Genomic DNA, 13551 nt, shown 5'->3' with positions numbered 1-13551 from the left:
CAGATGAGATATCAAGTTGAGAGATGCGCATCTAAATTAAATGTTTTCAAAATCCAGCTTTCATGTTAAGTTTGCTTATACACTCAGCAGACACAACATTAGGTGCACCTGCAATCTATAACGATATCAGCATCTGGATAATAACTGCACTGTGCTGTACGCTTCATATGGTGCTTGCACACCTGCACCGCATCTCATTGACTACTTCTTTGTTGCTGTTTTCTGTGTGCGTTTCCGAGATGTACTCTTTTCCTACTTTTTTGATACAACTGTAAAGGGATGATCTCTGACTCCGCCCCTTCTCTGATTCAGGCGGAGACGGCGGCTAACAGAATCTGCAAGGTGCTGGCTGTCAATCAGGAGAATGAACAGCTGATGGAGGACTACGAGAAGCTGGCCAGTGATGTGAGCACGCCACTAAAATCCCCCTCACTGTTTGCTCTTTCCTGCCCTTTGTAGACCACTCTCTGTTTGTGCCTCTAATAAATGATAAATGAATAGACAGCATTGTTAATGCACAAAAAGTTAATATTGGAACAGGCTAAACACATTTAAAAGACAAATGATCTATGTATCAGTAGCAGATAAAGAAAATAGAAATCATCTGTCCCATGGTCAAACTGTGGCCGTCATACACGCTTGATCAGGCGTACATGCAATGTTTTAGGGTACATTGGTATATTCTTAACAGTCATAATAATTAGTGTAACAATAATTTAACCACTCTAAATCAGGGGTCCCCGAACCTTTTGACTCAGGGGCCGCATTGGGTTAAAACAATTTAGCCGGGGGCCGGGCTGTATGTATATGTATATATATATATATATATATATATATATATATATATATATATATATATATATATATATATATATATATATATATATATATATATATATATATATATATATATATATATATATATAGTGTGTGTGTGTGTGTGTGTGTGTGTGTGTGTGTGTGTGTGTGTATATATATATATATGTATATATATATGTATACACATATATATACACACATACACATATATATGTATATATATATATATATATATATATATATATACACACACATACATATATATATACAGTATATATATATATATATATATATACACACATACATATATATGTGTGTGTATATATATATATATACATATATATGTGTGTATATATATATATATATATATATATATATATATATATATATATATATATATATACACATATATGCGTATATACATATATATGTGTGTATATATATATATACATACATATGTGTATATGTATATATATATGTATATATGTGTATATTTATGTATATATATATATATTTGTATATACATGTATATATATATATACACACACTGTGTATATATATATATATATATATATATATATATATATATATATATATATATATATATATATATATATATACACATGTATACACATGTATATTCCTCGCGCACTAATTGACTGAAAGAGTGCGCACTTGATGTCATGTTATCGATGGAAAAATGCATTTTTAGACAATATGATATGCCTGAGCGGCTAGGAGACACCGAGAGTAACAAGCGGTAGAAAATGGATTAGAAAGGACAGATTAAATAAAAGAATAATTTAAAAAAATAGATAAATTTTTTTTTTTTTAACTTGGGACTTTCCGACACTGGAGGGCCCGTAGTTAAGGGACCCATCCATCGATCCATTTTCTACCGCTTATCCCCTGCTCTAAATAGTAAGGCGTTAAGAATAATAAACAGTCCTAAATGTAAAGGTGTAATGCAAAGGTGATTTTCCCTGCCTGTCATTATTTGTCAAAGCAAGTGTACAAAGAAGTTAACTGCTAAAACAACAACATTATGTATGGCAGTGTTTTCAGCCATATGGCTGTGGCCCCTTGTTGGGCTGCTAGCGTCCCCCAGAGGGCCGCCGAAAAATATCTGTTTCTCAGGTATGGTCTGTATGAGCCGCAGCGGTACTCAGTTGTAATATACTTTTCACACAAACACACGCACACACACAACATACACACACATGCAACTATATGGACAAATGATTGCATGGCTGAGTACAGAGGAGACATGTGAGTAAACACTATCACAGGAGCCATCTGCACCAGGGGGTCATCAGACCATGGCCACCAGGACGCTGACACAAAAGCGGCCGATAACCCCTAAGGAATGTTGGAAAATAAAAATAATACAACTTGTAAAATAGTAAGAACCACGTGTAGAGATAAATAACAAAATACAAGTAAGACATATGAAGATTAATAGAAAAAAAAAAAAATATATATATATATATATACAGTAAATAAATAATAAATAAGTAGAACTAAATAAAATATTGCAAAACTAATAAGATAAAAAGTAAAATACAAAAGACTTCAATAAAATAATATCAGGTAAAAGCCAAATCAAAACGGTGGGTCTTAAGCCTGCTCTTAAAAACATGAACGTTCTCCGCAGCCCTGAGGTTCTCCGGAAAGCTGTTCCATAAACGGGGGCCATAATGGTGGAAAGATGCCATCCCTTGACTTTGTGTCCTAACTTTTGGAATAATTAGGAGATGAGTGCCAGAGAATCTCAGGGCCCGGAAAGGTTGATAGGGTAAAAGCAATTCTGAAAGATAAGAAGGCACAATACCATAAAAACATTTATAAACCATAAGAAGAACCTTAAAATTGATCTTGAAACACACGGGGAGCCAATGCAGTGATTTTAAAACTGGTGTAAGGTGAGCCCGCTTTCTGGTCTTCGTCAGGACACGTGCCACTGAATTTTGGAGGAAATGTAAAGGTGCAATAACCTTTTAGGAAGTCCAGAAAGCAGGGCGTTACAATAATCTATACGACTTGTAATAAAAGCATGCATTAGCATCTCCGTGTTGCTTTGAGAGAGAATTTTCTTTCTGACCACCATCATCCTTCCTTGTATTTTGACTTGCAAGCATCTCAACTTGTTCTTCTCCGCCCTCTGCCTCTTATGAAACACACACACCCACACACACTACACACGTAGCTGCTGGAGTGGATCCGCCGCACCATCCCGTGGCTGGAGAACCGCATGCCGGAGAACACCATGCAAGCCATGCAGCAGAAACTGGAGGACTTCCGTGACTACCGCCGCCTCCACAAGCCACCCAAAGTGCAGGAGAAGTGCCAGCTGGAGATCAATTTCAACACGCTGCAGACCAAGCTGCGGCTCAGCAACAGGCCTGCCTTCATGCCGTCTGAGGGACAGATGGTGTCGGTAGGTTTTGTTGGCTTATTCTTGTGCCAGAACTGAGAAGAAGCAAACTTGGTATTTGCTCCACCTCCCCGCAGGACATCAACAATGCTTGGGGCAATCTGGAGGGAGCGGAGAAAGGGTACGAAGAGTGGCTCCTCAACGAGATCCGCAGACTGGAGAGACTCGACCACCTGGCTGAGAAGTTCCGCCAGAAAGCCACCATCCACGAGAGCTGGACCGAAGGTCTGCACTGAGAACTAGGCCAAAAAAAACTAACTACGCACAAAACGTAGATGGTTATATACTTGATTATACTTTGTTTAGTGAGCAGGTACCAAGTATGGCTTCTGACTATGGCTTACTGCTTAAAGGCCTACTGAAATGAATTTTTTTTATTTAAACGGGGATAGCAGATCTATTCTATGTGTCATACTTGATCATTTCGCGATATTGCCATATTTTTGCTGAAAGGATTTAGTATAGAACAACGACGATAAAGATTGCAACTTTTGGTATCTGATAAAAAAAAGGCTTGCCCCTACCGGAAGTAGCGTGACGTAGTCAGTTGAACATATACGCAAAGTTCCCTATTGTTTACAATGATGGCCGCATGAAGTGAGAGAGATTCAGACCGAGAAAGCGACAATTTCCCCATTAATTTGAGCGAGAATGAAAGATTTGTGGATGAGTAAAGTGCAAGTGAAGGACTAGTGGGGAGTTGAAGCTATTCAGATAGGGAAGATGCTGTGAGAGCCGGGGGTGACCTGATATTCAGCTGGGAATGACTACAACAGTAAATAAACACAAGACATATATATACTCTATTAGCCACAACACAACCAGGCTTATATTTAATATGCCACAAATTAATCCTGCATAAAAACACCTGCGTGTTTGTTACGCTAGCTCCTAGCTCCTCTGCTAGCTCCTAGCTCCATAGAACACGCCAATACAATTCAAACACCTGATCAACACACACAATCACTCAGCCCAAAAGACCGTTAACCTAACCCAAGGTTCATAAAGCTTATATATTTTTAAAAAGTTACGTACGTGACGCGCACATACGGTCAAGCTCTCAAATGTTTAGCAGCCAAGGCTGCATACTCACGGTACCTGATATTCAGCTGGGAATGACTACAACAGTAAATAAACACAAGACATATATATACTCTATTAGCCACAACACAACCAGGCTTATATTTAATATGCCACAAATTAATCCTGCATAAAAACACCTGCGTGTTTGTTATGCTAGCTCCTAGCTCCTATGCTAGCTCCTAGCTCCATAGAACACGCCAATACAATTCAAACACCTGATCAACACACACAATCACTCAGCCCAAAAGACCGTTCACCTAACCCAAGGTTCATAAAGCTTATATATTTTTAAAAAGTTACGTACATACGCAAAAAAAAGTTGCGCACATACGGTCAAGCGATCAAATGTTTAGAAGCCAAAGCTGCATACTCACAGTAGCACGTCTGCGTCTTTGTCATCCAAATCAAAGTAATCCTGGTAAGAGTCTGTGTTGTCCCAGTTCTCTACAGGCGTCTGTGTATCGAAGTCAAAAGTCCTCCTGGTTAGAGTCTCTGTTATCCGAGTTCTTCCATCTTGACTGCATCTTTCGGGAATGTAAACAAAGAAGCGCCGGCTGTGTACTGTTGTTGCTGACTACGTTCGAAAAATAGGTCCATTTCGCACCGACAACTTTCTTCTTTGCTTGCTCAGCTTCCTTCTCCATAATGCAATGAACATGATTGCAACAGATTCACGAACACAGATGTCCAGAATACTGTGGAATTATGAAATGAAAACAGAGCTTTTTCGTATTGGCTTCAATGTGGAAGGCATACCCGTGTTCCCCGGTCTACGTCACGCGCATACGTCATCCTCAGAGGCGTTTCGAACCGGAAGTTTAGCGGAAAATTTAAAATGTCACTTTCTAAGTTAACCCGGCCGTATTGCCATGTGTTATAATGTTAAGATTTCATCATTGATATATAAACTATCAGACTGCGTGGTCGGTAGTAGTGGGTTTCAGTAGGCCTTTAAATAAAAGTGATAGAGTACAACAGTAACATTACAAAGTCATCATCATCTGGCCTTCGTCTTCCTCGCAGACAATGAATCATCTTGGTCTGCTGTAGAGGTGGGAATCTTTGGCCACCTCTCGATTCGATTACGATTTAGGAGCTACGATTTGATTAAAAATCGATTATTGATGCATCTTTAATCATAAAGTTTTACATTTCTTTTCGTCTCACTAAATAAGCGTTTATCACCTGTAACTTTTAAAACCAGTGCATTTTTAATAAGAAATTCCCAGCACATTTATTAAATTAATGGCAATGTGAGCAAAACTGGATCATAAGTGCCCTATAATAAAAGATCTGGTCGGATCTCTGGTGGCTCGCTGCAGTCAGCCAAATTTTAGAACTGTCTGCATTACTTTTTTTTACAATAAATTAATTAGTTATCGATTATTGATGTCTACTAATCGATTTTATAATTGTCCATGTTCGAATTGCGAAGCATCTCAAAATCGATTATTTCCCCCACCTCTAGTCTGCTGTGTAGTTCAATGCGAGAGCGGCATTGTTGGCCGATTCGATCGCAAGGGTAGGCCACTTCAGCTGGAATGCCCCTTTGCCTCCAGGTTCTTTGTTCTATCCTCTTCGACTGACTTGCTGCCTGTCCTGACAGCTGTTCTCCACCTGGCATGATTGTTAGCCGGAGTTTCCAATCTGTCCACATTTATGTGCTTGGCTTTGAGGTCATATTTGCATGGGTCCTGGAAACGGAGGAGTGGGTGTCTGGTAGAAGGAGTGCCACGCACTTGTTGCCCATTGAGGAGGTTCTTGGGGAGGCGTCCCGGTCTGATAAGGCGAACACGGTCTACCCAGCGAAGTTGTCTTTCTGTAAGATTGAAATGGATGGATGGGATTTCAGCTCTTTATAATATTGTGACTTTATTCATGAGCTTTCCAAAGCACCTGACATGGAACTGATTTAACCGATGTTCTTGACAAGTGTAGGCCATGATTTTCTGCCATAAAGAATACTGAGTACAACCTCAGCTTGGTATGCAGGCAAAGTTTTGGATTTCTCCAGACACACTTTACGAGGCGGCCAAAGGTCACTGCTGACTTGCCAAAGTGGACACTCATTTCAGTGTCCAGGGAAAGGTTGCTCCTGACATTTAGCCCAGATAATTGAAGGACTCTCCATTGTATTGAGGAGCTGGTCATGAACTTTAATGTCAGTCTGGTTATTCTGGGTCATCAATTCACTTTTCGTTGCGGAAATGGTGAGCAGCCAAGCCTCTTCTCCAAGTGGCTGGAAAAAAGCGGTCACCGAAAGGCCACCAAACATGTTTTTTTACCTGGAGCCTTGAAAGATTCAGTAGCTTACCGTCATGGTGGATGTTAAAAAATACTCCCTCTTCCTTCCACACGGCTGTGAATCCCGAAAGGTCTTAAGTTCTCTCCTATGTAGCAGATGAAGTCATGCATGTTGGTGTGCTTTGCAATGATTAGGTCAATGAGTGTTGGGGGGCAGCTGGATCCTCTTAAGCAGTGAGAAGAGACCGCTGCGAATCACCTGGCCAGCTGTCTTTGTTAGATTGACAAAGGCAATGTAAACTTTTGAGGCTGCTTTTGGCACTTTTTTTGCAGTTGGCAGATAGAAAAGTTAATGTCGATTAGTTGATCGTCCAGAGCGGAAACCACACGGGGTCTCGGGCTACGGGTAGGAGTAGGACTCTTGAAAATATGTTGCTTACCTTAAACTAAACAGCAAAAAACCAAGGTAGATGTTGCAATCTTGCTTGCGGTACTTGTCCTTCTCTCCAGAACTTGATAAGAAGGTTTTTGTGCGTTTATTGACTTTAATCTTCCAGAGAGGGTTTTGTCAATGTTGGTTAAGAAGTCTGTAAGTTCATTGCAGGGTGGTGAATGTGTCTTCTGGGACTGTGTTGCAAACAGTGTACAGCTCTAAGCAGTGTTTTACCCAGCTTGATCTTGTCAGTGATAACCTCTCTGTACTTGCGATGCGGTCTCGACAGATGCTGGTCCTGTGGCTCTCTTGATGCTTTATGGCTTTAATGTCCTCCCTAGAGGAGGCAAATCTTGATTTCATCGCACAGCTCTTTCCAATAGCTTTTGGAACATTCCCATGCAGTGTTTATGGGCAACTTTTAAGGCAAAGTGTGGCTGTTTGGGGGCCAAAGAAGAGGTGCTGTCTCGTTTCAGACACAGATCTGGGTGTGGTCGGTACAGCAGTCTGTGCTGTGGTAGCTGCAGGTGTTTCGGACAGCATGCAGCTCAGCTATCTTGGTGAGGACAACATTGAGATGGTGCCACTGGCAGGATTTTTGGTTGTCTGTTGTCGGGTTGATTTTGGTCGTTGGCAGAAGTAGATATCTGTAACGCAGAGGCCCTGGTTACAGCAGAGTTTAGCTGGCCGTTCTCATTCAGGCGCCCAACTCCGAAATGGCCAAGGTGCAAAGGTCCAGTGGTCATGTTCATTTCCTACTCTGGTATTGAAGTCGCTGAAGATGAGCAGGTTGTTTGTGCTTGCTAGCTTGCTGATATTTAGGTCTAGGAGGGTATAAAACTCATCTTTGCACTCTGGGTGTGCAGACATCGTGGGTTGCTTAGGCAGATAAGATGTTAAGAATGCCATTACTGGCGTGAAGGAAGAGCTGTAAAAGTTTCTCAGTTCCACAGGGGGACTAAGTGACCAAAACCAAACTCTATGCTCTCTTCTTTCAGATTTGGGTTTCCCTCGCCAGAAGAGGGTGTAAGACTCCCCTCCTAAGGTGCCGCTCTCTGAGAGCTTCAATTTCTGTAGAGCAGCTATGTCTGTGTTCAATCACTCAAGTTATGCACTGTTGAGTGCTCTGTCTGGTATTGTCAATCAGGGTTAAGTCTTCACCCTGTTGTCATTATTCAAACATTGTAACTCCCAAAGCGCATGCTTGGTTTCCTTTGTTGTTTGGTAGTATTTGTCGTCTCTGGTGCTGGATTTTTGACTACTTGTCCAGACTAGAACTTTAAGACCCCCTTTTACCCTGGCAGGTAGCTTGTGGCGGATCAGGTCCTTATAGACTGAGGGCTGCCAATTTGGTGGGCAGTACCTGTTTATTGGAGTATGATGATACGTCCCATTGTTGATGGAAACCTGTGGCGTCTCTTTGTACGCCAATTGAAAGGGGTTTATAAACCATAAACTGCTGACGTCTATGTTTTAGTTCAGACTGAGGTAAACAGCCTTCCATGGTGATTAGAGTCGTAAGTTGCTCAAACTTCAGAACTCCTCTCTAGACCCTGCAGTCAGGAGTCCAAAAGAGTGCGACGCAGTATGTCCGGTTGCTGTATTGTATTGCTAGTCTGGTTGCCAAGAAGACATGCCAACTACCTTTGTTGGGTCCTTTCCGGATTTGTGTAGGGTTTAATACGATAGTCATTGACTCTCCCTAGCTAACCACAAGGCAGTGGCAGTGGTGCTATTTCCTCAAAGCTGGAAGTTGACCACCACACATAGCAGGGAAAGCAGACATTAGCACAATCAGACAGACACACTTGGGAATTTGCTCCAAAAAAAAGCATTGTTAGGATTACGGGACAAGATGTATTCTATTTACATGTACCGGTATACACATTTATTCACACTTTCACCACAGTGCCATCTGCTGTTGTCTGTCTCCACCTGCAGGCAAGGACGACATGCTGCAGTGTAAAGACTTTGAGACAGCGTCGCTGTCGGAGATCAAGGCCCTGCTGAAGAAGCACGAGGCCTTCGAGAGCGACCTGGCCGCCCACCAGGACCGCGTGGAACAGATTGCCGCCATCGCGCAGGAGCTGAAGTAAGGCAGCGTGAAAAAAGGGTCATGGCTCACTAAGGACCGATGCTTGCCAAGAGTGCGAGCGGAATGCTTGACAGTGATCCTAGAAGACACATTACCGCTCACGGTGCTCTCAGATGTCGTTCATGTCTTCCGTGCTACAGTGAGCTGGATTACTACGACTCAGCGAGTGTAAACGCTCGCTGCCAGAGGATTTGTGACCAGTGGGATTCTCTGGGGACGCTGACCAAGAAACGCAGTGACTCTCTGCAGGTGAGTCCTTTGTTTCCTCAAGTATAATCCGATCAATAGCACCTTTTCCACCTTTAGTTCCTGGAACTATACACAGTCAGAAAGTTGTCCTTTTAGTTGTCCTCCAACTTTTTTTTATAACCAATCAGCTTTTGACAGCACAGCTGGCCCCTCAAATGCTCCTAGGGCAGTGCTTTTTAATTATTTTCTGTCATGGTCCCCCAGGAACAGAATTGTTTTCTCCACCCATCCTGAAGTTAAAGTTTATTTTTGTATCCGTATGTGTCAAGATGCAGTATTTCTTTACTAACCCTGAAGGTGCTATTACGCCATTGCCCATCATGCTCACTTTACCCCAAGGCTCCCCCAACCCACTACTTAAGCAACACTGCATACAACGGGCTGTTTGGAACCTGCTCACAGTTACATTTTTTTAGGGTACAGGATATTTTCATGCCCGCCCTTAAAGGCCTACTGAAATTAATTTTTTTTATTTAAACGGGGATAGCAGATCCATTCTATGTGTCATACTTGATCATTTTGCGATATTGCCATATTTTTGCTGAAAGGATTTAGTAGAGAACATAGACGATAAAGTTCGCAACTTTTGGTTGCTGATAAAAAAAAGCCTTGCCTGTACCGGAAGTAGCGTGACGTCGCAGGTTGAAAGGCTCCTCACATTTCCCCATTGTTTACACCAGCAGCGAGAGCGATTCGGACCGAGAAAGCGACGATTACCCCATTAATTTGAGCCAGGATGAAAGATTTGTGGATGAGGAACGTCAGAGTGAAGGACTAGAGTGCAGTGCAGGACGTATCTTTTTTCGCTCTGACCGTAATTTAGGTACAAGCTGGCTCATTGGATTCCACACTCTCTCCTTTTTCTATTGTGGATCACGGATTTGTATTTTAAACCACCTCGGATATTATATCCTCTTGAAAATGAGAGTCGAGAACGCGAAATGGACATTCACAGTGACTTTTATCTCCACGACAATACATCGGTGAAGCACTTTAGCTACGGAGCTAACGTGATAGCATTGTGCTGAACTGCAGATAGAAACAAAATAAATAAGCCCCTGACTGGAAGGATAAACAGCAGATCAACAATACTACTATCAGGAGACACCGAACCAAACACTGGACCTGTAACTACACGGTTAATGCTGTGCCGCCTGTTGAAGCCTAGCAATGCTGTTGCTAACGACGCCATTGAAGCTAACTTAGCTACGGGACCTCGTCAGACCTATGATAAAAACATTATCTCTCCACCTACGCCAGCCCTCATCTGCTCATCAACACCCGTGCTCACCTGCGTTCCAGCGATCGACGGCGCGACGAAGGACTTCACCCGATCATCGATGCGGTCGGCGGCTAGCGTCGGGTAGCGCGTCTGCTATCCTCAAAGTCCTCCTGGTTGTGCTGCTGCAGCCAGCCGCTAATACACCGATCCCACCTACAGCTTTCTTCTTTGCAGTCTCCATTGTTCATTAAACAAATTGCAAAAGATTCACCAACACAGATGTCCAGAATACTGTGGAATTTTGCGATGAAAACAGAGCTGTTTGTGTTGAGATACAATGTGTCCGAATACTTCCGTTTCAACCATTGACGTCACGCGCAAACGTCATCATACATAGACGTTTTCAACCGGAAGTTTCGCGGGAAATTTAAAATTGCACTTTATAAGTTAACCCGGCCGTATTGGCATGTGTTGCAATGTTAAGATTTCATCATTGATATATAAACTATCAGGTAGTAGTGGGTTTCAGTAGGCCTTTAAGTGAATGTATATTATTTTATCTACCTCTCAAGATATACACTATTGCCTATTACGCCCCCACACATATCATGGTGTCCCCCCAGGGGGCCCCGCCCCGCTATTTGAGAAACACTGACATAAGGAAACTTTCCTAAGTCACTTCTGGCCAAAAGGAACTCCAACCTCCTTAATGAACTTTTTTACCAGGGTAGTTTTTGGTGAAAACACAGTAAGGTATTTTGATTCCCAATACACTGGGTAAGTTTGAAAGTTCCTGCAATGGAAAAGGGCTTAATAAGACCAAGAGCAAAGATTCTTGAAAAAAGTGTGAACCGTCTTGCAGAGAACAGAGAAGCTGCTGGAGACCATCGACCAGTTGTACCTGGAGTTCGCCAAAAGAGCAGCGCCATTCAACAACTGGATGGAGGGCGCCATGGAGGACCTGCAGGACTCCTTCATAGTCCACACCATTGAAGAGATCCAGGTCAGTACACCAGTAAAACCACCTTTCTCATGTTTCTATATTCTAACATGCTTGTCTGCGTGGTGTCTCAGGGACTAAGTACGGCCCACGAGCAGTTCAAGGCCACACTGCCCGATGCGGACAAAGAGCGCCAGGCCATCCTGGGCATCCACAACGAGATCGCTAAGATTGTGCAGACCTACCACGTCAACATGGCCGGAACCAACCCCTACACCACCATCAATCCCCCGGAGATCAACGCCAAATGGGACAAGGTTGACAGAATGAGATGCTGTTAAAAACTACTCGATTACTTATAACAACTTCTTTTGTAACTTGACTAATGATGTGACCTGCTAATTTCTGATCGACTATATTGTTCAACACAGCAGCAACACAAGCAATTTTGTAATAGCGAAAGGAGCAAACTGCTGAGTCAGCATTAATAGCGCTGATGAATTGATAGTAAACAACAGTATGACAAGTGTTAAAGGGGAACTGAACTTTTTTTGGAAATTTTTACGATTTTAAAAATGATAAAAAAACACTAGAAAGATGCGGCTAATGGGAAGTCACCATTGTAGCCTTCAAAGTCCTCTAAAACAACTTCAAAACCCTCCATCAGCTTTTTATATACACACTGCAACTCTATATGCAATATAGTAACAGACACTTTCATAACTTTATGTAATATGCTCAATATTTACCGTTTGTTTATAATTTTAATCATTTACGAGACTGATTTACGTATTCGGCGCATTAATTTCTGTTTCCATAGCAGCGCACGTCTGACTTCTGGCATACTTGCCAACCTTGAGACCTCCAATATCGGGAGGTGGGGGGGGGGGGGTCTTGGTCGGGGGTTGGGGGATGGTTGGGGGCGTGGTTATTTACAGCTAGAATTCACCAACTCGAGTATTTCATATATATATATATATATATGTATGAAATACTTGACTTTCAGTGAATTCTAGCTATATATATATATATATATATATATATATATATATATATATATATATATATATATATATATATATATATATATATATATATATATATATATATATATATTTTTTATTTACATAGGAAAAAAAAAAAAAAAACTTGAATTTCAGTGTTCCGTTGGCTATCCATTAGATGGCAGTATTGTCCTGTTTAACTTCTCCGTTCTTTGGGCAGGCAAGCTGTTTATATTGTGGGAAAGCGGACGTGAGAACAGGCTGTCCCCTATGGCGTCACTCAGTCTCAGGTCCGCATTGAGCTGGAGGGGGCGTGGCCTCCAGCTCCGGCTGAATACCGGGAGTTTGTCGGGAGAAAATCTCTGCCGGGAGGTTGTCGGGAGAGGCGCTGAATACCGGGATTCTCCCGCTAAAAACGGGAGGGTTGGCAAGTATGCTTCTGGCAACAACTTGTGTTCCTACTTCCACAATCAAACATGAGTGTGGTTTTCTAATGATGGCCGACTTGGTAATAGACAACGAAGACGACTATTTATGGACAAATGAGGATCTATAACCTTATACTTTTGAAGCTAAAATACTTTATAGAAGCGAGCACGAAGGAAGAGTGAGACGTTGGATCAGACAGAAGCCAGGAGAGGGTGATGAAAGCAATTTTTACGGTATAAATATGGAACTTGGAGACAAACTATTTCGACATAAATGGATTGCCTGACCAAAATCAAAGGGAAACGTCCCCGGCCTGCTGGACCAGACGAACAACTGTCCATCGAGTGAGTCACTATAAAATTGATCATGATACACGCGGCACGCCTTGCGGTTTATTACAACAACAGTACATACGCTGTCTGGCTTGCTCAGCTGTGTACAAACAAAAACATGAAATGCGGGCTAATACTTTACAAATACTGTAAAATGATTCTTCATGTTTTTTAGTCAATACAAATTGGTGTCATATCGCATTGTTGTGCATTACAAACTCAAACACGTTTCGTGTTGTTGTAGAAGCGAGCTTATCTCTTTCCGTA

The 13551-nt window shown here is 41.9% G+C and overlaps 1 protein-coding gene across 4 annotated transcripts in view; it reads left to right on the top strand.

The window, feature by feature from the left end:
- actn1 (actinin, alpha 1) overlaps positions 1–13551 on the top strand; it is a 118012-nt gene that overhangs the window by 85349 nt on the left and 19112 nt on the right. For all 4 annotated transcript variants that reach the window (XM_062041261.1, XM_062041262.1, XM_062041260.1 and 1 more), the window contains exons 9-15: positions 313–405; positions 3026–3256; positions 3331–3478; positions 8955–9105; positions 9249–9357; positions 11442–11582; positions 11654–11836. In XM_062041261.1, the coding sequence (XP_061897245.1) occupies positions 313–405; positions 3026–3256; positions 3331–3478; positions 8955–9105; positions 9249–9357; positions 11442–11582; positions 11654–11836 (1056 nt within the window). The remainder of the gene's footprint in view (positions 1–312; positions 406–3025; positions 3257–3330; positions 3479–8954; positions 9106–9248; positions 9358–11441; positions 11583–11653; positions 11837–13551) is intronic.

Source organism: Entelurus aequoreus, linkage group LG03 (genome assembly GCF_033978785.1).
Source record: "Entelurus aequoreus isolate RoL-2023_Sb linkage group LG03, RoL_Eaeq_v1.1, whole genome shotgun sequence".
Classification (NCBI taxonomy): Eukaryota; Metazoa; Chordata; class Actinopteri; order Syngnathiformes; family Syngnathidae; genus Entelurus; species Entelurus aequoreus.
The sequence above is the reverse complement of the archived record's forward strand: the minus strand, read 5'-3'. Positions and strand labels throughout refer to the sequence as shown.